General features: G+C 66.1%; 1 protein-coding gene across 1 annotated transcript in view; it reads right to left on the reverse strand.

The window, feature by feature from the left end:
* Nucleotides 1-1,013: 1,013 nt before the first annotated feature.
* The window catches only part of CABIN1 (calcineurin binding protein 1), a 100,604-nt gene continuing 77,853 nt past the window's right edge, over nt 1,014-23,764 (reverse strand). Inside the window, 8 exon segments of the mRNA XM_056120802.1 lie at nt 1,014-1,420; nt 1,518-1,744; nt 2,441-2,566; nt 6,340-6,616; nt 7,840-7,914; nt 8,935-9,594; nt 10,050-10,146; nt 10,759-10,922. Of these exon segments, the coding sequence (XP_055976777.1) occupies nt 1,277-1,420; nt 1,518-1,744; nt 2,441-2,566; nt 6,340-6,616; nt 7,840-7,914; nt 8,935-9,594; nt 10,050-10,146; nt 10,759-10,922 (1,770 nt within the window). The 3' untranslated portion in view covers nt 1,014-1,276.

Below are 23,764 nucleotides of genomic sequence, written 5' to 3' on the forward strand. Positions count from 1 at the left end.
GGGAGCCAGTCACTTCATGGGGGGGGTGGGGGGGTGGGAACTGTGCAGGCGGGAAGGAGGGGGTCCTGCTCCCAGGGGGCTGCAGAGAGCAGGCGCTAGGTCTCCCGCACCACTGGCCCTGCTGGACCACACCTCCTGCCCCACCCTATCCCTTGGGGTTTGCACAATCTCCTCCACGGTGCTCGGGCTGCACCCTCTGAGCAGAGGCACCTTTCTCCTGGACCAAGTGGGTACCCCCCACCCCGCACAGGGAAGCCCCGTGGGGTCAGGGGGGTGCCCAAGGCACAGGGTCAGCTAAGGCCTGCTGCTGGCCTGTTGGGGGCCCCTCCTTGACCTGGGCACTCGGGAGTGGAGGGGGGACTCCATGTCTTGGGGTGTGGGGTCTCGGGGGTCCAGCCTCGGGCAACCTTGCTGCAACCTGAAGGAGCAGGTTCTGTGAGGTTCTGCATGCGGGGCAGCCTGGGGTCCTGGGAAGGAGCCCTGGAGGGCAACATCCATTACAGGAGGGGCCCAAGGCAACGAAGGGGGGCACTTCCTCTGCACCGGGAGGCACTTGGTCAATCACGGAGGGCAGGGCTGGGTGTCCCTGGCATGGGGGTGACGACAGTGGAGAGGGGGCTTGCTGGGTGAACTTTTCAAACAAGGAGGACCTGCCTTGGGCTCCTGCTCCAAGGCCCCCACTTCTGCACCAGCCTGTCAGAGGTTAAGTGGGGTCAGCAGACTTCCGGACAACCCAGCTCCCCCCAGCTCCTCCGTCCCTCGCAGAACCCCCTCCCCGGGCCCCCCTGCATTGTAGACCAACTGCCTGGACTGATTTGGGTGCCCCTGTGCCCCTCACACATCCACCCCAGAGACTCATCCGTAGATGTCCGGTGGGCGGAGGGGGCGCTTCATGTCCCTTCCAGGAGAGGCTCATGCCTTACTCCTCGGGTGCCTGAGGACAGATGCTGACGAGGGGGGGTGTGTGGGCAGGAAAGGGAGAGGAACCAGCCCCGGTGCCCTGTGAACAAACAGTGGAGACAACTGTTCCGTCTTTATTAGAAAAACCAAAAAAGGGAGCGGGGGAGCCCGACCCTGGGTGCCATCCCCCACCCAGTGACCACCTGGGCCGGGGGTGGCTACACCAGAGTCAGATTTCATAGACAGGGCCCTTCGGGGCGGAGCGGGAGCTGCATGCCCTGGGCTGAGCTGGGCTCCGCTGCGTCCATGCAGTGGGGCACGGACCCGGGGAAGAGCCCCCGCTGGGGCGAGGCAGGCGGGCGGGCAACGCGCCCACTCAGATGTCCATGTAGTCATCATCCTCGTCTGTCTCGCTCTCGAGTGAGGACTCCTGGCTCGACGTTTCCAGCACCTCCAGGGCCGGCTGGCACAGGCTCTCCTTCCGAACGTTGGCAGCTGACTGGGCAGACAGGATGGCCGACTGCAGACAAGGCCAGGACAGGCCGCGGTCAGGGGGGCCTGGCCCGTGGCGCCCCCCACCCCGCGCCCCCCTGCCTGCCCCGGGACCCTCGGGTCACCTTCAGCTTCTGCTTGGTCTCCTCCGAGATGCTGCCCTTGGGCGAGAGCAGGGTCGGGGTGGGTGGCGTGACGGTGATCTCGGGAGGGAACTTGGTGGCCGCTGAGGGGATGACCAACTTGGGCATGCTGGGCAGGAGGCGTGACTTGGCCCGGCTGGGCTCGGCTTTGCCGGAATGGCCCTCGGGGTGCTGGGTGCTCGCGCTGCCGGGGAGCCTGGCACTGGCGACTGCAGGGAGACGCGGGTGAACCTGGGTGCCCCCCCACCCCGCTTCCTCCAATCATCTCCGTCCGCGGCCCCCTCCCCATGGGGCCATCCAGGCCAGGGCATATTCACCGTCGCATCCCTGCGCCCATCCAGGGACGCCTGAGGACGGGGGACTGTGCCCTGGGACGCGCACGTGGAGGCCCAGAGTCCTAGGCTTGAGGGCGCCTCGGTGGCGGACCCAAGAACACACAGCCACGGAGCAGAAGCGCAGGTCTGGCCGGCCGCCACATTCCTCAGCAGCCCCATGGCTTTAAAAGGAGCGAGGCTGACTCCAGCCCATGCCCGGCCCCCGCCTGCTGGCGTCAGGCCCTCTAGGGCCGAGCGGGGTCTCGAGACGCTCTGGTTCCAAGGAGCCCCCAGGGGGCCTGGCTGCCGGGGAGACGTGGGAACGGCCGGAGACAGGCGATGGGGTGCGGTCCCGGACACAGAGGCCCAGGCCGGATGTTGCCCCACTCTGTCTGCTGAGCCCGTCCCTCCCTCGGCCCCTGGGCCCCTGGACGCAGGCACCCCAGCTCTGGGCCTGGCTCCTGCCTTGGGGGTCGGGGAAGGGAGCATGGCGGGGGGCTGGGGTGGGATTCTCAGCACTGTCCCCCCAGATGCCTCAGCCGGCCTCTCCCGCTCACCCCACCCCAGGGGAGGAGCCTGCTCCCGCCTTACCCTGGCTGCAGGTGGGCTCGGCGCCTGCCTCCACCGCCCAGCGGTGCAGCTCTGCCGGGGCACCCTCGGGGGCCATCTTCACCTGCTCGCTGGGGCTCGGCTCCGCCCCTCCTGGTGGCTCCTCCCCTGTGGGGACACGGGGCAGCTGTGCTGAGGCCCTGGCCAGGCCCCCAGGATGCCCGGAGGGACCCCCTGGGAGGGGCGCATCCCCTCCCGCAAGCACCCCCCTCTCACGGGGCCTCCTGGAGACAATCATCCCGCTCCGGCCTCGGGGTACCTGACACAGGGGGTGGGACCCCGGGACGACCGTGGTCCCTTTTGCAGGCCGGCTTCCCTCCGGCTTCTGGGGAGGTGATCCAGCCCGACCCACCCAATCGACGGAGGCCACAGTGGACGGAGCGGAGGGCTGGCCCCGCGCCCTCCTGCAGGCCACACCTTCCCTGGCACGAGGCTGGGGCTGGGGACGGGGCGCAGTCGTGCCAAGGCCCAGAGGGGCCCCAGGGGCGAGGAGACGGAGCTTGTGGCGGCCGGCCAGCCTGTTACTCAGCATCACTGGCCTCTTCAGCCTTCCTGATGGGCAAGAGCCGCTGCCACACAGGCCCGACTCTGCCCAGAGAGCCAGCCCCGTCGGCACCAGACACTGGACATCCCGTCCAGGCTGGCTGGACGGACACCTGGGCTGCCCCACCCGCTCGAGGACCCCCTTGTCCCTGCTGGGCCTCTCTGAGGGGGCGACTGTTCCCTGAGGACCTGGCTGGCAGCCTCCACGTCAGGGAAACCATCCCTCCTGCAGAAGCCTGCGGGGCAGGGTGTCTGGCAGAGACCAATGACACGTGGGGAGGTGCTCCCCAGGCCCGAGAGAGGGGTCCCTGAGGTGCTCCCTGTCAGTGGGGAGAAGGCGGCCAGGAGGGACTCCTGTGCGCTCGAGAAGCCTGTCCCTGCTCACTGGGGCATGTGACAGCTCAGGGCTGCAAGGGAAGAAAAATAAGGAATTGCATGAGCAGGCTCTGGCCTCCCCCAGCTGGCCACTGCTGCAACGGCCACCCCTTTCCGTCTGATGCCGGGGCATGACCCCACCCTGCTGCCATGAGTTTGTTTCGAAGTACTAGAGAAGCCAGCCCCAGCCCCTTCGGAGGTGCGGAAATTGGCCTGGTCAGACTCCACTCAGAGAAGGGGGAACGCCCTCTCTGGCCCCCAGAGCAGACCTCTCAAGAGGAAAGAAAAGCTGGGTCACCAGAAGTTCAGAGCCCTTTCCCCAACAATATCCCAGAAGCAGACTCTTTTTTTGGTGCTCGGGGATAACTCCTGGCTCAGTGCTCACAGACCACTCCTGGTGGGGCGTATGGGACGGAACCTGTGTCAGCTGTGTGCAAGGCAAGTGCTTTCACCTGCTGTGCTATTGCCCTGGTCTCTTATCTGCATCTCTCCGTGGACTCTGCTGGGTGACTGATTAGTTGGTGACTAATTTCTAAGGTTTGTTCTTAAGACTCTTGGTAGTTATCTGATGGATTTCTTTCCTTGATTTTTTAAAACTAAGGTACTGATTTAATTCAGTATGGAAAATAAAGGTCTTTATGTTCAACGCCGCTAGAGAAGTTAGAGTTCCCATTTAGGCTTAAGATTCTCTCTCTCTTTTTTTTTGTTATTGGGTCACACCCAGCTGTGCTCAGGGCTTACTCCTGGTTCTGCACTCAAGGATAACTGCTGGTGGGGCTCAGGAGAACGTATTGGGTGCTGGTAACTGAACCCAGGTCTGCTGCGCGCAAGGCAAGTGCCTTGCCCGCGGCACACTCTCAAGTCACAATGAAACAATTCCGCTTCTCGATTTTGTCTCCTAAATTTTCCTGTGAGGGAAGGTGATGTCTCTGTAACAGGCTTGACTGTCCGTTTCCCGTTCCTGGCCCCCGGCTGCGTCCACGGTTCCAGCAGTGTGGATCAGGAGGCTTTCAGGTGCCCTCATGGGGCTGGTGGGCCGCGAGCATCCCGGCCGTGTCGGTACTGCGGAGAAGGAGGCTTCCCCCGGCCTGGCCCCGGTGGCTGGGGGGGGTCGAGCACCTCTCAGGTGGCAGCACTCTTTGCTCAGAGGTTCCTCCTTGCTCCCCATTTTCCCACGGGACTCACATCCGCACCCTCGCCCAGTGCGGGTGACCCTGGCCCCCTCTCGGCAGGGCACTGCTTGAGCAGCGCCAGAGTCAGCACCCCAGGTCTCGTCGAGGGGAGGCAGAGAGGTGCAGCCCCGGAGGGCCTGCGGGGACAGACGGGAACCTCCCGGGAGTCTGCGGCGGAACGGCGCTATGCCGGGGTGCACCTGGGCTTGCGGACCCCCTCCGCACGGCTGGGGAAGAGGGTGGGGCACCCCTAGGGAGAAGGGTGGGACTGGCTGGGGCTGGGCCTCTTCGCTGCACTGTGCCCCAGCTTCAGTTCTCGGCCGGCACCTTCTCTGTCACCTGCGCTTTCGCCAGGGTGTCCTGCCTGTCCTGTGTCTGCAAACCTGTGCCTGCTGGTGACCAGCAGGAAGGGAAGATGCAGCCTGGCCCCGATGCCGGCCCTTTAGAAAGTTCTAGAGGGCTGGGGAGATAGTATGGCAGGTGGCACGCTGCCTTGCATGTGGCTAACCTGGGCTCAATCCCCAGAACACCCTCTGTGCCCCAGGAGTAAGCCCTGAGCACCACCACGTGTGGCCTCCAAAACAAACTTGCCACGAAACGAAAGCTCTAGAAAGCAAGAACACCCCCTGTTCCCCCATAGGGCTGGTCCCAGGCCTCCCTGCTGGGCAGTAGCTGGCCAGCAGAGAGTGGGCTGGAAGGCCCTCCTGCCAGGTCCATGTTGCGTGTGTCCTAACCCCCATGTCCTGTGAGAGCCCTTCAGTGCAGCTTGGGGGAAGGAGGCAGGACACCAGAAACGTCCCTTCAAGGGGGACACTGGGCTGGGTGAGCTGCGGAAGGAGGCCCAAGAGCAGGACTGCCCACAGGGGCCTCTGGGTGGGTCAGCACCAGCGGTGGCCCCTCGGCACAGACTCGGCGACAAAGGCCCTGCAACTTCTCAGGTGTCTCCAAGACCCGACTGTGTCCAAATTCCTGACCCGGAGACTACGAGAACGGGGACACCCAGCTGAGGTGGGCAGGAGCTGAGTCTAGGGTGGCTTCCCTGGGCGGGGGCTCACGCTCCCAAACCGCCACCTGCCACTGTTCCCTGTCTCCCACGCGACCCCAGTCCCGCAGAGCAGTGCTTCTCTCCTAGGTGCCGCAGGCTGGGAACAGGGGGACATGGCGGGGCACAGGGAACGCCCCCCGCCCCCTCCGTCTGCTGTCCTGTCATGCAGTTCCCTCTCGGAGCAACGTGACGGGGCGGTGACTCCCCGTCACCCTGACACAGGAGGAGCACCCACACTTGGAGGCACCTGCACCCAGCGGGCCACCGCAGGTCATCCAGTTCCTGGGCCCCTGCATGCTGCTATCTCCTGGCTGGACAGGCCAGAAAGTCACCTCGCTGGTGGCTGAGAACCCTTCCACGTGTGTCCTAATGTCCTTGCCCAGAACATGGGGGTTCGACTGCCCCAGGGCTGCCCTTCCCAGGGGCACCCGGATGCTCAAAGGTGTCCGTCCCCAAGCCCCGCCCTGTCGGCCCGGCAGGCAGTGAGGGCGGGTCACTGGCACAAAAGGGACCCGTGTGCCAGGGTTGGCGCAGACTCCGATATGGGCTCCCTGCTCCATTCCCCGGGAGTACTGTAACACTGTGCTCCCAGGTGTGCAGGTCACTGTGACACACTGCACCTCAGACAGGAAGACAGAGTGGCCACAGACATGTCCACCCCCAGCAAATGGCTGACTTGGGTCAGCAGCATTTGTCCCAGTCTGGGACACCCAGGCCGCTCCCCTGGGGGGCGGGAGAGAACTCACCTGAGCCCAGACAGGGCAGGTTGGGGGTGGCCTCGGGCCGGGGTGGCCGGGGAGGACCGGGGTCCCTGGACAGGTCTGGTGTCGAGGCGGACATGGACGGGGGGCAGGGGACGGTGGCGGAGGCTGGCGCAGGGCGGGACTTGGCGTGGGGGTCGTTGGGCCGCTGGAGGGTGTCTGCGGGGGCAGGATCAGGGGCTGCAGGGGCGGCTGCCGCAGGGAAGAAGTTCTCTCGGCTGTCCTTGGGGTGCTTCGGGGTGGTGGGTGCGTCCCCTGCGGACTGTGAGAAGGAAGTGAGGGGCTTGTGCAGCCCACAGCAGCCCTCCACTCGGCCTCACGCCCAATTCACCCCTGCTGAGAGGGGCTGCGACTCACAGCGAGGGGGCTGCGGCTGAGAGGGGGCTGCAGGAACAGGGCGTCACGCTCCAGGGTGCCAGGCACCTGGTGGGACGGTCCCAGGGAGCCGCTGGGCCAGGACAGTCGTCTTGGAGGCCTCGAGATGCTGTCCCGGCCACTTCAGCCTGCCTCCCCCACTGCCTGGTCTTTGGGGCCTCTGTGTCCTTGTCCCCTGGTCACCTGGCCTCTCCCGAGTCAGCATCCCCTGTCCCAGGACAAGAGGGATGGGTCCCCTCATGAGCGCGGGTGCCTGAGACACCTCAGAGTATCTCAGGTATCCCATGTCCCTCGCCGTGTGGCCCTCGCCATGTGGCGGGCTGTCTCCCGAGAATGCCAGGTGGGGGCAGGGCAGGGGGCAGCCGGGGCCTCTCTGAGGGCGCTGCCACAGGTGCCGTGTCCCTCCTGCGGGAATGAGCCTCAGCACAAGGGCCAGCACTGAGCAGCAGCCCTGTCTGGCATGTACAGAACTGCCATGGTGACTGGGACCACCCCCAAATCCCAAAACGGACATGCCCCCACAGTACCCAGACCCCGGGGACCAACTGTCCCCCTTAGTCTTCCTGGAGGTTGTTAATGACGACTCTGATAGACCAGCTGGACGCAGGGCCACTGGGATCTCACTCTCCTCCCCCAAGAGGTGACCCCCGCCCTGCTCGCGGCCTTTAGGTCGGGGACCACCTTCCCCACCACATCAGACCAGGGGAGAGGATGCCGTTGGGGTTTTCTGGTGCTCCTATGGCTTTAAGTACCTTTAGAGCCGTCTTAGAACTGTCCTTCCTCTGCGGGGCTCTCCAGCCACACCCCACTGAGACACCAGGACCTGGCCTGACCCCGGGCTCCTGCAGGGACTTGCTCCTGGTCTAAGATGCCTCCAGGGTGTCCCACCAGAGCACCTGACGGTGAGGCAGCTGCAGGGAGCTGGATACCCCCAAACGGGGTCAACAAGTTCCACCCTGCTGGGCAAGTACCAGCCTCTGCACCCCATCCATGGGTGGGTTTTCTGGGCCTGCCAGGACCCCACCTGCCATGCAGGTCTCCTCAGCTGGTGGTCAGGGTCTTCCATGGGGCCCCGGGCCCAGCTGTCCACAGCCCCTTTCCCAGGCTCACCTGCCTCTGCGCCGCGGTTCCAAGGTGGACCTGACAGAACTTCACAGCCTGTTCCAGGGCCGCCTCCTCATCCACCTACCGGGGAGAAGCAGAGGTCAGGGGGTGCAGGCCGCAGCCCTCCCCCCGCAACCTGCTCACAGTGCCCTCAGGGCTGTGGCTAGCCAGGTGCGGGGGGCCAGAGCCCGGCCCCAGGGTGCAAGCCGACAGGGAATGACCACCAGGTGGTGGCAGGCCTGGGAGGACGGAGCCCTTGTGGTGGCGCTTCTGGGTGTGCTCACGCATAGCTCACGCTCCCTCTGCGCAGCCGTCCAGGGAAAGCCTGATGTGACTCTAAACAGATGCCCTAAGGGCGGGCAAGTTGGGCCAAACTCTCAGGGACCATGCTCTCCTCCCTGGCAGCTGCAGGGACTTCTGAGGAAGACCCCCAGCACCTGCAGCCTTGACAGGAGTCGGGGTGGTGGTGGCGTCTGCATTTTTTCTAAGGCCCAATGCAGACCGCTCCACTGCTGCTCCATTTGTGGGCGCACGCCCTGACTAGGTCCTCTCTTCCCTGACCCCCCATGTCCACAAGGAACCAAGTCTCCTGCCAGTGTCTGAGGAGGACTCGCCGCTAGTTGTGTCATCTCACTGAGCAGGACTGAGGGGCCTGAGGTGACTGAGGAGTGAGGGGTCTGAGAGAAATGGGGGGTCTGAGGAAACTGAGGAGACTGAGGGGTCTGAGGGGACTGAGAGGACTAAGGGGTCTGAGGGAACTGAGAGGACTAAGGGGTCTGAAGGGACTGGGGGGATCTGAGGAGACTGAGGGGTCTGAGGGGACTGAGAGGACTGAGAGGTCTGAGGGGACTGAGAAGACTGAGGGGTCTGAGAGACTAAGGGGTCTGAGGGGACTAACGGGTCTGAAGGGACTGAGGGGGTCTGAGGAGACTGAGGAGACTAAGGGGTCTGAGGGGACTGAGGAGGCTGAGGGGTCGAGGGAACTGAGAGGACGAAGGAGTCTGAAGGGACTGAGGGGGTCTAAGGAGACTGAGGGGTCTGAGGGGACTGAGAGGACTGGGGGGTCTGAGGAGATCTGGGGGCTACGGGAGCCCCACTGACCTGCTTGATGAGCATGTAGGTCTCAGACATGATCCTCTCGATGCGGCCCAGGTCGCAGGCTGCGCCCTTCTGCCCCTGCTGCCACACGCGGTAGGCATCCAGTAACAGCGTCTTGCCTGACTCGGTGTCCTCCAGGAGCTTCCTCTTGCGGCTGGGCCGCGGGGGCGCCTCATCGAGGGAGCCCCCGCCCTTGGCGGTGGCAGTGGTGGCGGGGGCGGGTTGCGATGGGGCCGGGGTGCTGGGCTGCTGCCGCGAGCTGATGCTCAGCTCCTCCAGGGACAGCTCGGTGGGCCGGTTCTCGGGGCCCCGGTCCCGAGGGGTGCGGCCCTGGGCCAGGGTTGGGGCCCGCTCGACGTCCAAGCGCCGTGTGGCCTCGCCTGTGTCCATGGGCTCTGTGGGCCCTGCCCGGAGGCTCTCCTTGTCCTTCCGCTCCCCACCCTGGTCTGTGCTGTCCCCAACATCGGTGGCCGCAGGCCGGTGGTTGAGGGCGCCCGCTTTGCCCCCGGGCTCTGGCCCTGGCCCCAAGCCATCTGCCAGAGGGGGCTTCTTGGGATGGGGGAGGCCCTCCTGGCCCTCCTCGGGACTGGCCTTGTGGGAGACATCGGTGGTCATCCTGGCTCCAGGGCCGCCACAGGCCTTGGGTCCTGGGCGCTCGGTTTCCTAGAGGAGGGCGGAGGCCAGAGCTCAGGGGGCAGCGACTCCCGGGCCCCAGGCTCTCCCCTGCCAGTGCTCCCAGGCCCGCCAGCCTGAGCTCTGCCCAGGGAAGGTGCTCCCTGCTCCAGAGCCGGCCCGGCCGGGTTTGCACACGACCCTCAGCAGGGGCCAAAGAGGGTGCTTGGGGGTGCCCCGCTGAGCCCTTCCGTCCATCCAGGCCCAGCCAGCCCGGACAGGCAGCGTGTGGCTGAGTCTGACGTCTTGGGCCTCGGGGGCTCTGCTGTGAAGCGGTAAGGACGGCGCCTGCCCTGAAGATGGGGGGAGGTGGTGCCAGGGGGCACGAGCTGCCTGGACAGGGAGCCCGGGGGGAGGCCAGTGCTCAGGGAACAGCCTGGGGGCCACGCACTGAGATGCTCGGGGGCCCAATCTTCCCCTCGGGGGGGGGGGGGGCTCCCGCCTACCTCGGAGAGCTCGCTCAGGGTGTCCTCCAGCACCTTCACAGTAAGGATGAAGGCCCGCTGCGCCAGCACCTGGCGGTCAGCATCTCGCAAATACTTCCTGTGGGTGGAGGGGACGGTATGGTCACACCACGGCGCTGCCTACGGCGGCCCTCACGCAGCCCACCCGCCTGCCCGCCCAGTGGCCTTCCTCAGAGCCTGCTCCCTCCAGGCTGATCTGGGGGCCTCAGGGTCTGGCCACCCACCCTAGCAACAAGAGGTCGGGGGGCTCACGGAGGGCTGAGGACGGCGTCCTCCCTGCTCCCTGGGCTCCAGCTCCTGCCAGGACCATGGGCATGAGAGTGACGAGGGAACGCAAGAGCGAGCCCCGCCAGCAGCCCAAGGCTGCACAGAGGAGCAAAGCAGACCCCATGTGCCTGCCGGGATACCCCCCCACCCCCCGATCACTGAGTGCAGCCACGGTGATATCCACATGCCATGTCTGTTGTCTCTGCAGAGAGACCGTGGGTACATCGGAGGCCAGGTCCCTTGCCAGGATGGTTATCGTGGGCCTTTATCCATCACTGGGATGTTTCCCCAGAACCTAAGGGTGCCCCCAGGAGTCGGGTGTCAAGCCTGGGGGGAGCAGGCCCTGAAGGGCCGGTGTGCTCACGGCATTGCTGTGGGGCATCGTGGAGGCTGGTGTGGGGAGGCCCTGGGGGGCTGCACTCACTTGCCCTGGTCCGGGGTCCGCTGCAGCATGGAGGACACCTTCAGCAGGGTGCTGTGGTCCCGGAGCTGGGCCAGCACCTTGAGCAGCAGCACGATGGAGCGGTTCATGTGCCAGGCGAAGCTGCCCGGCCGGTCGATCTCGTCCACAGGGATCCGCCAGATGCCCTGCGAGGTGGACGGGGTGCGTGTGACGACGGCCGTGCTGCTCGGGCACGGTGACACTGAGGCTTTCACCATGCCAAGTGCCGGCCCCCATCTCCTCGCCCTCCCCAACCGGGCCACACGCTCACCCGGGATGCCTGGGAAATGGGGAGCAGCCGGACCTGTGTGTCTCGGCACGGCTGTGGGCACAGCTGGTGGTGAGTGAGGGGGTGACGGGGGGCAGGGGCGGGGAGATGGCACCAAGGCTTGGCACACGCTCTGCGTACGGAGCCCTGGGTTTTACGCCACGGACATCATAGTCCCCCAGCACTCCGGAGGGTGGCCCAGGAACAGAAGGATGTGCCCCCTAGAAAAGGGGGGTCTAGGACAAACTCCTGGTAGTTCCTGTGATTCAGTGTGGCCCTTGGGGCCCCGTTCTGCAGAGTCAACTCTGAGAGACTGGGCAAAATGACCACCAGCTCTGCAGAAGCCAGGTCTCCCCCCCACCCCCACCCTGCAGCAGCTCCTCACGGCTGGACGCCCCCTGCACACCCTACCCCCCCCCCCCCCCCGCCAATCCCACTGTCAGGAAAGGACGAGCTAGCTTCAGGGACCCCCTCCCCACGCCCACGGCCCGCCCCACCTCCTGGGTCCAGGTCCCTGCGGTGATCCTGCACCCGGTATGGGATCTGCCAACCGGCATCTGGTCAAAGGGAGACGACCAAGAACGACTGGGTCAGTGCCACCTCCTGCGGGCCCACAGTCGCCCCGGCCCAGGCTTAGGTGAGACCCGCCTCAGAGCAGGGCTCCTTTAGTGAGAGGAGCGGGTGGCTCCCGGCGGGTCCCCGTAGTCAACATGCTATGGGAGTTTTTCCACACCCGGTGATGCATGGGATGTATTGCACAGACCCCCAGTCCCGGACCCCAGGCCTCCCGCATGTCAAGCACACACCGAGCCCACTGACTGTGCCCAGGCCCCCAGAGAAACTCTTGCCCAGAATGGACCAACGCTCTGAGCCAAACCACTTCCTCCGCAGGGAGCCGCCAAGAGGGCAGGCCATGCTTGGTGACGGTCTGTGGCACCCCGCATGGCTCCGGGGCTCCCTGGTGGAATGGGGAGTCCCCTGTGGCACCCACACCCGGTCACCAGGCTCCCGCTGAACACGGAGGGCATCCCTGGACAGGTCAGTGAACTGGTGGTGACCAATAGTCATCCTCCACCCGTGGCCAGATGATGCACCTGCTGCCCTGCTGTCCCCTCTGCAGGCAAAAAGGCACAGACACACCAGTGCCTGGGCTTCAGCTTTCCCAGGGATGGCCTGGGAGGTTCCTGCAACTGCACTAGTGGGAGGACGGGCCTAGCCCGACCCAGGTGTGATGACAGCGACGAAGATGGAGGAGGTGGAGGACAGAGGTGGTGGGGTGAGCCCAGCCCTTCGACAGATACCATGGAGGGCACCTCATGAGGCCCCCCTACAACACAGCAATGGGCAGGACGAGGCCTCCACACCTGGCCACTGGCTCTTCTCAAACTGCCAGGACAGCGGACCTGCCTAAGGCTCTTCCAAAACCGCAGCCCAGGCACTGCAGGGCAAGCGGGGGGGAACCGACCCATTCTACGCGCCACACACGCCAAGCCCCTCAGAAGGGCTCCCGGGGTGAGGGAATCTCCTCCTCTGAGGAGCACCCACCCAAGACGGGGGCAGGGAGGAGGAATAAAGGACCGCACGGCTCCTCCAGGCTGCGCCTGGTGGCGGGTGCGGGAGGGCAGGGGACAGACCTTACTGTCCTCTGTGCAAGGCGTGGCCCCAGGCCAAGAGGAGTCCGAGCTCGGGTTAGCAGGGGTGTGAGCCAGGGCAGGCTGGCTGCAGGAAGGGCTGAGGGGGAAGGGGTCAGAGAAAGCTCAGAGTCAGGCCCACACTTTGCCAGGCTCCAAGGCATTTGGGGTGCCTGGAACGAAACCTGCCCCCGGCCCCCACGCCTGCCTCAGCCCGCCCAGCTGGGGCATGGTCCTGCTCGGGGACCCCTCACCCCCCAGCCTGAGGTCTGAGCCACCGGGGCTGGGACCCCTCCTTCGGCTCTGGCCACCCACCCCCACCTCTGTGACCTTCCATGTCGGGCTAGGATGCCATCTCTGGCCCTTCGTGCGGTCGGGGATGGGGGCGCTCCGCGGGTACATGCCAGGCAAGAGCAGATGGGCTTCGGCTTGGGATCCCCAGAGGCCTGGAACAAACCTGGCAGAGCAGACGAGGTGCCCGGGAAGGGCAGGAACTTTCTGTGTAGGGAAAGTAGGCCCCTGGCTCCCCAAGCCTGGAGGTCTCCAAGGGAGATACACAGACAATTCCACCCACGGCCAAACACACGCTCTGGGTCAAAGCTGCGGTTCTGTGCGCTGGCCTGCATGGGGGTGGGGGGAGGGGGCCCTGCTGTTGGGACGGCAGCTTCAGCCAAGCCCAGGGAGTGGGCGGCTGCTCCTGGGGGCTGGCAAGACCGCCGCTCGTCTCTCCCTTGAAACAGGGGGCCGAGGAGGTGGCGGCAGGGAGAACACACATCTGCGTCTGTTGCAGGCACCACAGCCTTGGCAGACGGCGGGGGCTGGGCAGAGCCCAAACCTCGGCCCTTGCTCCGAGGGCATTTTCCCATTTTGTTTTGATTTATCCTACAAGGGCACGGAATTGCCAGAAGGGTCCAACGGGCTGGACACCACCTCCCCCTCCACGCCCCCCGGCCCCCCTTCTCCCGCCACCGGGGCGTCCCCATCCTGGGCCTGACACTGTGGATCGGCAGCACGTGGAGGCGGGGCGCCATCTGTTCACGGAGGGGTGCAACCAGGCGATGCCTCGCTCTGGTGCAAGCAGGAGGCATGGGGGCGGGTCTGCTGCCAGCTTCCCAGGGCCTGGGCACCGCCCACCGGCTTTACGTACGTTCCACCCCCACCCCCAGGGCTACCCTCTCCGGCCTGGCCCTTCTTCCAGCGCCCCTTCCTGGGGTGGAGTGCCTGCCCGTTGCTGTTGGCACACATGCATGTGACAGGTGGAAGCCGTGACCAGCAGACCCGGCCACACTGCAGCCCAGCGGGAGCCTGGGGCAGGCAGACCACCCCCCACCACAGCCATCTGCAGCTGCGGCTTCTAGCTGAGACCCCCGAGGGCAGCCCTGGGGCCTGTTCTGAGGGGCAGACTCCTGGGAGGGCCAGCACCACCAGGACACCTCACTGCCCTCCTCCACCCCTGCAGAGTCCCACGAGCATTGCACGATTCAAGCCTGGCGGGTTCCTGAATGATCCACTCCCTTCCCAGCAGGTTGCACCTGCCGGTACCCACTCCCGGGAGAAAGAACGGGACGCCCTGCAAATACCAAGGCAGGCTCAGGGGAAATCGAAAGGAACCAGTGCTCCCGGGCACAGCCACCAGAGCGCCCCCTCAGGGTGTGGGCAATCATACCCAGCCTTCTCCTTCCTCAGATTCAGCAGGGCTGCACCCCCAAGTCTACGGCGGCACCAGCAGTCACAACAGGGGTGCACCAAGTTCTGGCCCCCCCGAGGGATCGGGGAGGAGGCAGCGCAGGGAAGAAGATGCAGGTTCCCACGACAGCAGTGAACCCTCCCACTCACTCCAGCAGGCATGGCGTCACCCCAGGGCAGGTGAGGGCGGCCCAGACAGTGAACAGGAGCCCTGAGGGAAGTTCAGGATGAGTCCCCCCAACAGAGGGCAGGAATCAGCACTGGTGGCTGGGGAGGGGAGCAGCCGGGGGACAGTGGGTGCCCACCTCACTGCTGCTCTGGGCTGGCTGGTTCCCGGAGCACTCAGACACACACTGGGCTGGCGCTCAGTGCTCGCCTGTGCCAAACACCTCATCCGGAGGAGCAGCTGAGTCGATGCCCCCAGCCCACTGAGTGATTCTGGGCTGGCAGACGAGGTCAGGACAGACGAGAGCCACCTGAATAATTCATGTTGCCCAGACGAGCGTGGAGCGCTCGATACCAGCTACTCAGCCCTGCCGACCCTCAACCCGCCCCCTGCCCCACCCCCCCAGCGCCTCGGCCGCCCCACACACTGCGCCGGGGCCAAGAGCCCTGAGTGGAGAGATGCTGGATCTGGGCTCACAAGGGTGCAGCCGGCCACGGTGCTGGGGGCCTGGGGTCTTTTAGGGAGGCACAAGGCTGAACCAGTGGATGGGGCGCTGCTGGGCCAGTCTCGCAGGGCAAGGGGACAGGCAGGGGGACGCTGGCGCTGAGACAGCTGCCGTGGTTGCTGCTCCGGAGCTGACGCTGTCTCCCTCACTGAGGTCGGGGCGCTTCTTCCCAGAGGGCAGGGGTCCCCCTCCCGACTCTACACCTCTGCAGCTGGCCCAGTCGGGCATGGCCCCTTCCAGTCCGCCGGGGTGGGGGCCTGCCCACCCTCTCTGCTGGGTGCCTCCTCATGGTGGGGCTCCCCATTCCGCATCTTCCTCTTGGGACTCCTCTGGGCTGGCTGCCCTCGGAGGGCACAGCCACCGGCTCCTGAGGGAAAAGCGCGGCCTGGAAGCGCCAGCGCCGGGAGAGGCACGGCCGGCCTGAGCGCAGTGGGGAACACTGAGACACCCTGCCCGCCGAGGCCCCTCACATTGGCTGCAGCTCCCCAGGGCTGGGGATCCCACGGATGGGGGAGACCCCGTGTCCCCCAAGAGGGTTTCTACAAGCAGAACAAACACACAGCTGCTGCCCCCGGTGACAATAAGTGCTAGAGACAGCCAGGGAGCTTCCCTAAGCGGGCCAAACCTCCCTGTCACCGGAAAGGCCGCTGTGTACCCCCGCGGGCTCCCCTGACTCATCCAGCCGCCTGCTAGGTGGGCATCTGCGGTGTCAGCGCTGTGACCGCCAGGGCACTGGGGAAGGTTCCCCTCACAGACCAATGAGGTGGGCGTGCAGAGCGAGCTGGGGTGCTCTCAGAGGCGGGCTGGGGAACCTGGTCTGAGCCGGCCCAGTGGCTGCACTCAGCAAGGGCTGCCTGGTCAGAGAGCACGCTGCCCGGAGCACCTCCTGCCCCCTACCCCCCGCAGGGATTCCTGCAGCCCCCCCTCCCTGGCATGGGCAGTGGTGACTCAGCACTCCAGCAGGCGAGGGCGGGAGCCTCCTGGCACCCCCCCCAGAGCAGGGGGCGGGCGCTGCAGAGGTGCTGGGCGCCGAGGCCAGCTGCCTCCTGGGGATAGAGCAGGCCCCTCCACCAGTGAGAGGATCACTTCCCCCAGAGAGAAGCCCCCAAACTCCCGCTGGGCTGTTTCAGGGCAGCTGGGCCAGGGAGGGGCAGCCCAGGGGCAGCAGCAGCAGCTGGCAGAGTTCGGAGATACGGGCCACCTGGCCAAGCCAGACAAACCTCCACAAGCGCAAGACCACGTGAGGGAGGGAACGACGGCGCAGGTTTGGTGCCCCCGACCCCCCGGGGCCCTGGAGGATGCCCACACTGGGTGTGTGCAGTGCGTCTGCACCACATCACTCGCTCCTCGAAGGAGGGGTGGGCACCTGCAGCCCTGCCACCTGGCTCCTCCCCCTGCCCTCCAGTGAGGTGGGTGCCACACACCGCCAGCCCTGGCAAGGCAGTACCCAGTGCCCACGCCCTCCAGCCCTGGCCCAGACAGCGCCACCCCCCTTCCCAGGGGCCCTGCTCCAAAGCCCGGGGGACGCCGGCGCAGGTCTGAGTAGCAGGTCACCCCCGGGGCCTCCGCAGCCTCTGCTCCGGACCTAAGACCGGGGGGGGGTGGAGGGACGGAGGGGGCACGCGCCCCGGCCCGGCGCGACAGAACACCTCTGGGGGCAGGAAGTGGCAGCAACCCCGGCAGACGCCTCGGGGCCTCTCTGGCCGCCAGGGGCGCCCTTGCCCTCCTTCCCGGCGCGGTCCCGGCTGCGCTGCCCAGGAGGGATCCCCGGGCCAGCCACAGGTAGCGTCCCCGGCGCGGGCAGGGGCCGGGGGAGCCTGCCGCGGGCCCCGGCGCGCGCCCGCCCGGGAGCAGCCCGCAGCTGGCGGAGACGGCGCGCCCGGCTGCCCTCCCCTCCCCCTCCCGGGGGAAGCCAAGAAAGGAAGAAAGAAAGAAGGAAGGAAGAAAAGCAGAAACGGCCAAACAACTAAGTGCGCGGCGCGGGGCGGGGGCGCGGCGGAGGGGGCGCGCACGCCGGCGCCCCCGGCCCGGCCCCGGCCCCGCTCGCGCGCTCGCTCGCTCGCTCGCAGCCCGCCGCAGAGCCCGGCGCGGTCCCGGCCCGGGGCAGCTGCTTCCCGCCCCCGCGCCGCGGCTATTTATAGCGGGGGCCGCTGCCCACCCCGCCGGCCCGCTCACCATCCCCGGGAGCGCCCCGCGCAGCAGCTCCTCGTCGCGCCGCCAACTTGCCGGGCCGGCGGCCGCGGGGCGGGGGAGCGGCTTTCGCTTCCGCACACCCCCGCGCGCCCGCGCGCCCGCCCGCCCGCCCGCGCGCGAGGAAGGGCCCGGGCCCCGCGGGGGTCGGGGAGGGGCGGCGGGGAAGCCGGCCCCCCGCGCGCGAACTTGGGCGCCGCGGCCCCCGCCCGGGCGAGCTCCTACCCGCCGGCTCCGCCGTGGCATCTGGGCGCGGGGCGACGCGGGCGGCGGGCCTGGCCGCGGACGCTCGCTCGCTCGCTCGTGGCGGGCCGGGGCGGGGCGGGCAGCGCCGGCCGGACGGGGCGCAGACACACGCGCGCTCGCTCGCCCGCTCGCACGGCCTGGACGCGGGCCCGGCGGGGGGCGGGGGGCGCGGCGCTCGGGGAGCTGGGGGTGGGGTGGGGGGCGGTGCGCCCCGTCTCCATCCTGCACGGCTCCAGGGAGCTGCGTGACTGCGCCCCCTGGAGCCGGGCCCCGGAGGGCCCCTGGAGGGCAGGGTCCGGAGACCGTCACGGTCCCGGTCCCGGTCCCGGTGGGGCGGCTGGAGGGGCTCTCCCAGGGGGGAGATTCCGGAAGGAAGAGGCCCCCCACCCCCATTTCCCCGGAGCAGGAGCCAGGTAGGTCAGGGTCCCCCTCAGCCTCTGCGTCCTGCCAACTGTCAGCCTCAAACAGCTTTACCGAGAGGAGGGCTACCGGCCCCCACAGAAGCCCTCCCCCCAGTTTGGAGAGACAACGACCTCCCGATGAACCTCCAGCTCAGCTGCTGAGAAGTGAGCAGAGGTAGGGAGTGACCTGCCCCCCATGCGCCCCTCCCAGACCCAAAGTCACCGGACCCCTGTTCACTGTTCACTGTGACACTGGTCCAAGGGACACCTTCCTGAAATGGCTAGTGTTCACCTGTTAAACACCCAGGCTTGCTCCTGCCCACAAGGGTTGGCCACCTTGTCCCCTGCCCCGACCACCGCCTTTTTTAGAGGCACCATATCCAGTGTGCCCCTCCAACCGGGGGATGTCACAGCCTGGAGAACCTGGGCTGGCAGAGGCATCTTCAGCACAAGGCCCAGCCCCTGACCTTACCGCAGCCTATCCACTTCCTGCAAGATGGGGACAGAGCAGAGCAGGCTGCGGTCACACGAACGCATCACACCTGGGCCAGGAAAAGCCAACAAAGTGATGCACGGCTCTCCCCAGAGCAGCCCCATGTCCTGCCAACAAGCTGGGGGAGGCAGGTATCTGCTCCCTGCACCTCTCCCAAGAGGTGGCACTATTACTGCTGACAGGCTGGGCACTGAGGCTCAAAGTGGGGGAGGTGTGACACTCCTCTGAACCCTGGGGCCCCTGGGGGAGGGGGCCCACACCCAGCAGTGCTCAGGGATTACTTGTGACGGTGCTTGGGTGGCCGTATGCAGTGCCGAGGATTGAACCTGGGTTGACTATGTGCAGGGCAAGCACCTCACCTGCTATATATACTGTTCCAGCCTCCCCCTGGGGCTTTGAGAAAGCTGGTCAGTGGGTTCTACTGGGCTGGCTCACAACAGAACCCCGAATGAGGGGCTGGAGCGATAGCACAGCAGGTAGGGCATTTGCCTTGCACGTGGCCAACCCGGGTTCGATTCCCAGCATCCCATCTGGTCCCCTGAGCACTGCCAGGAGTAATTCCTGAGTGCAGAGCCAGGAGTAATCCCTGAGCATCGCCAGGTGTGACCCAAAAAGCAAAAAAAAAAAAAAACAAAAACAAAAAAAACCCTGAGCAAACCAGAGATCTGTGCCAGTCAAAGCCCAGGCTCCCCCTGCCGAGAGACCAGTGAGACCTAGGAGGCTGGGGGCACCTGAAGCTCTATGGGGTCAGGACCCCAGAAACCAGGCCAGGGAGGTCCACACAGACCCAGGGGCTGGGGTGTTCCCGATGTCTCTCGGGAAGTGTCATCTGGAGGTGATGCTCCAAGCTTATGATCGCTGATTTTGTCAGTCACAGTGAGAGTTCCCCGCCCCTCCCCCCACACACACATGCCAGGAAGTGCCCCAGAAAGGCTGATGTTAGGGGGACGCTGGTCCTGGCCTGCAGACAAGACCCCTCCACCCCGGAGCAGGATAAGCCGACATTAGAAGATCGGGGCAGGAACTGTCTGACTTGAAGTCTCTCAGCAGACTTCCAATGTACCCCGAAAAGAAAGCAGGCATTCTGGGGGTGCCAGCTAACAAGGCAGGCCTCTCTGCAGGTGGACGCTGCTTCCAGCTCCAGGACGGGGGGTCACCACGGAGAGGGGAAGGTGGTGGCAAGGACAACAGGGAGTCACCTCCCACCCAAGACCCCCTGCCAGGCAGGGCTGTGGGTGGGCTCTTCTGGAAGGGGTGCATGGGGCACTGGTGAGGCCCCGGTCTCAGACCTTCCCCGGCATCCCCCACCTGCACACCCCTCTCCTCCCATAAGGGCCTTTCCCGGGCAGTCCCAGACCTTCACACCCTGGCTGCTGCCCACCCAGTGTCCCCTTGCAGCCACAGGGCATCCCCGTTTCCTGCCAGGAAGCCGGATGGTCAGTGCTCCCACAGCCCCACCCACCAAGGCCCTGGCTGCCCCCTTTGCTCTGGGTTTCTGCTACTGGGGGCCGGGGGGCTGCTCTCCCCCAGACCGTGCACATGCCCATGGCTGCAAAGGGGGCGGCGAGCTCCCCCAGGGACTGTCGGTAGCCCAAGAGCAGAGGAGCCAGAGGATGGAGACAGGGTGACGAGCCTTGTCCAGAGGGTGGGACCCACCTCCCAGGGACCGACGGGGAAAGTGGGAGGTCAGCGGAGCCAGCCCAGCAGTGCCTCCAGCCCTGGGGTGCTCAAGCAGCGCAGAGAGCGGGGAGCACAGAGGGGGTCCGGGAGCACAGTGACTGCGAGGACGGGAGAATGCCTGGGACCAAAGGGCGAGAGGTGGGGGCACAGGACTAGCTCACACCTCTCCTGCCGCGTTCTGACGTCCTGGGCGAACATCCTCCCCAGAGGCCACCGCCCTCCTTAGAAAGACACCATCGACGGGGCTCATGCAAACACCCCACACGGCCTACCCCGGTGGCACAGGCTCGGCCAGCAGAGGAGCCAAGGCACTGCATGGCCAATCCCTTCTCCAGAGCGGAGCTGACTGAGGGGGTGGGCTCCTGCTTCCTCTGCACCCGCCCGCCAGCCCCCTCACCCGCCGGGTCCTGGAGCCGGGAGGCTGCTTCTCGGGGTGCACAGCGGGACCCCGTGGCTGGAGCTCGGAACGGCCGGCAGGGTGGAGCACAGCTTGGCTGCGGGCCGGCCTCCCCGCCGTGGGACCAGGCTCTGTGACGCGGGCTCGGCCACCTCTGCTGGGAGTGTGCCAGCCGGCGGCTGCCCCGGGCTCACAGGCTCTGCCAGCCTGTGTTTTCCCTTCCCTGCCGGCCAAGCGCTCTGCCATGTCCCAAGCGGCCCTGGCCCTGCCCAGCACCCCCCTTGGCTCCCAGCTGCAGAGCCCGGCCTGCGTTTTGCTGCTCCCCAGGGCCACCCTCATCCCATCTGCTCACCTGATGGCCCCATGACGGGACACCGAGGTGACCTCCCTGGTCTGCCTACTGTCCAGGAACACCGTCCTTCAGGCCCAGAGTGCATTTGCCTCAGCCTGGGCCAGTTGCACCCCGACATGTACACAGCAAGTATGCGCCCCGCCCTGGAGCTCCCTGGGGGAAATCAGAAAGCCTGAGGGACACTCAGAGCTGGCGTCCTGGCCCCGGGTGTAGGACCCTAGCGGGTTGGCACGGTCCAGGATGGAGCTGAGCAGAGAGCAGGGAGAAGCGGGACCGGAGTGCCACAGGCTGATGTCCCCAGGAAGGGGAACAGGGACCGAGAGCCACGCCAGGCAGAGATGGGGGGCCAGCGGCATCAGGGTCTTTCAGGGGGTGAGTCGGGGCCTGCGGTCTGACCTGACAGGGCCAGGAGAGTCTCTGCAGAACCAGGCCCGCCCCCACACAGGCCAGGAAACGCGAGCCACTGTCCAGGCTTCAATGGCCCGTTCTCTGGAGGGCCGCTGGGCCGCTTCCGTTTCATCTCCAGCAGGGTGCCCACATCCTAGAAAAGTCCCGTCTGACACACGGGCCCGCAAGAAAACTAGGACGGTTCCCCACTGCCTCCGGGCACGTGAGGGGCCGTGGCGGGCGCGGGCTGCTCCGGCGGGTGGCGGGGACGCCCAGGGACCCACAGGTGCCATAGGCTCCTTGTGCAGGGGCCGGCGGGGGGCTCAGGGCACCCTTCTCAGGTTCTCCAGCAGACTCCTGCCCCCTGCCCTCTCCTCCTGGACAGCTCCGGAAACCTCAGGTTCCCCACAGCATCAGTCAGAAAGGGGGCAAACCTGCCCAAGCCTGCCCTGCAGACAAGGGCTCTGACCCACATCTGCTGGGACAAACTCGGCTGTGACCAAAGGCTGGACTGGTGACCTTACCCCTCTCTTGCCCCTACTGTGCATGAGCAGATGGGTTCCTGTCCTGGGAGCAGGGGGCTGGTCTTCGTTCTCAGTGGCCCCCGCCTACAGGTACTCCCGCTTCAGGCCCCACTGCACAGGTCGTGCTGGCCCACAGCTGTCACAGCAGGCGAATGTCCCCTGGAGCCACAGGGCACCCCCCCATCCCACGCTGGCACCCCGTCCATGCTCCAGAGAGCTCCCCATGACCAGCATGTCCCCTGCACCCCACAGGGTCAGCCCGAGGGGGGGCTGTGGTCTGTCTGCCAAGCCGCCCTCAGGGGGTCCCCCAAACCCTGAGATGCAGACAGGGCTGCACTGGAGTCAGTGCCAGTGGCTCAGCCTGGGGGTGGGAGCTCCCAGCCAGACTCACAGAGCAGTGAAGCAGAGGGCAGTGATCTGGCGGGTGGGGGGATTGTTCTCCTGTGAGCGGCACTTGGAGTCGGGCCACCCAGCACCAAGGCACAGGGGGCCCCACAATCAGGTTCCTTCCCCCCGAGGCTCAGTTCCCCCTCTCTGCAATGAGAGCTGAGCACAGGCGCTGGCCGCGGCTAGTTCTGGCTGGATGTTCCTGGGGGAGGCCCGGGCAAGGTCAGGGCAGCCCCCGGCTCCTACCAGCTGCATGCGCATGTACGCGTGTGCTGGCACACATGCATGTGTGAGCGTGCAGATGTATAGCCATGTACGCACACACACAGGCATGTATATGTGCGCACATATAAGAATGAGTACGTGCGTGTGTGTGCATGCACGGTAGGACAGTCTGCTAGTCCCTGCTGCCTTGGGAGACAGGTGGAGGCGGGGGGAGGAGGGGAAGTACCACCTGCTCCGTCACGCCCTAATTTCAGGCCCCGCACGTATTTGCAGACCAGGATTCCAGTTCCTCGGTTTGGGCTGTGCTAGGATCCAGCCCTGGGTCCCAGCACGCAGCACACGAGGCACCTATCCTACTGACAAGCCACACACCCAGCCTCAAAGTTTGTGTCTCTGGTCAAACAAGCTCCAGCACCAACTTCGAGGGGCCTTCTAATGAGCCCCTCCCCCGCCATCTCAGCCTCTCCTGCCCCCAAGCCTGGTACCCTGCGCCCTCAGCCGTGCCGGCGCCTGCTTCCTCTCCTCCCAGCCTCTACGATCCTCTGGCGGGGTCTGCTCTGATGGAGAAACTGAGTCTTACAAATCCTGACATATTGCCGGGACCATGTGGGGGCCAGGCAGGAGAGGGCAGGGCCTGGCCAGGGGCCTGCAGCTCTGGTTTGGATTTTAAACCCAGCGCAGCTCTCACAGGCTTCCTGGTCCAACTTTCCAAAAGTGAAAGGTGGAGGGAACAGAGGCGGGGAGGCGGGGGGGAGACCCTCAGACACTGAAAGGGGGAGGAGGGGGCAGCCTCCCCCCTCCATGCTCTCCGAAGCCCAGACCCTCCTCTGGGAGGGGAGCGGGTGTGGCAGGGCCCAGCCTGCCAGCCCGAGCAGGTGGGGTCCAGCCCTTCCTGTCCACGGGAGGACCCACATTTCATGTTTCCCTGCGGAGGCCGTGAAAGGGCTCTTTTGGAAAACAGAGCTGGAAAATCACTGACCTCACCCCCCCAGCCTCTGAAGAGGGGGACGCTGAGGTCAGAAGGGGGCCAGGAAGTTGCCAGCCGTGAGCATGAGGGCGGGCGGATCTGTCTCCCTGCAGATGCCCACACAGGAGCCTGTGGGCAGGGGCGCCTTCAGTCCACACTGTGCTCTGGAGGGGCAAGAATCCTTACAAGGAGCCCAGAGCCCCGGGCAGCTGCCTCGTGCCCGACCCTGGGGCACAGAGAGTGGAGCCTAGGCCCCTCACTCGGGTTTCCACATGAGGAAACCGCACATGACCCCTGTCTACGGCCTCAGGAAGCCACTTTCCTGGGGGCTTCAATTGGAACTTAGGGTGCTGCAAGGGGTGTTTTTTTTTTGGGGGGGGGTGGCAACACAGGCCATCTTCCCTCTGTAAACTCGCAAGGGCACCAATGTGCTACCTGGAGCAAGAGATGCCCAAGGGAAGCCTGGCAAGGATGGGCGGAGGG

Source organism: Sorex fumeus, unplaced genomic scaffold, assembly GCF_029834395.1.
Source record: "Sorex fumeus unplaced genomic scaffold, SorFum_2.1 ptg000043l, whole genome shotgun sequence".
Lineage (NCBI taxonomy): Eukaryota > Metazoa > Chordata > Mammalia > Eulipotyphla > Soricidae > Sorex > Sorex fumeus.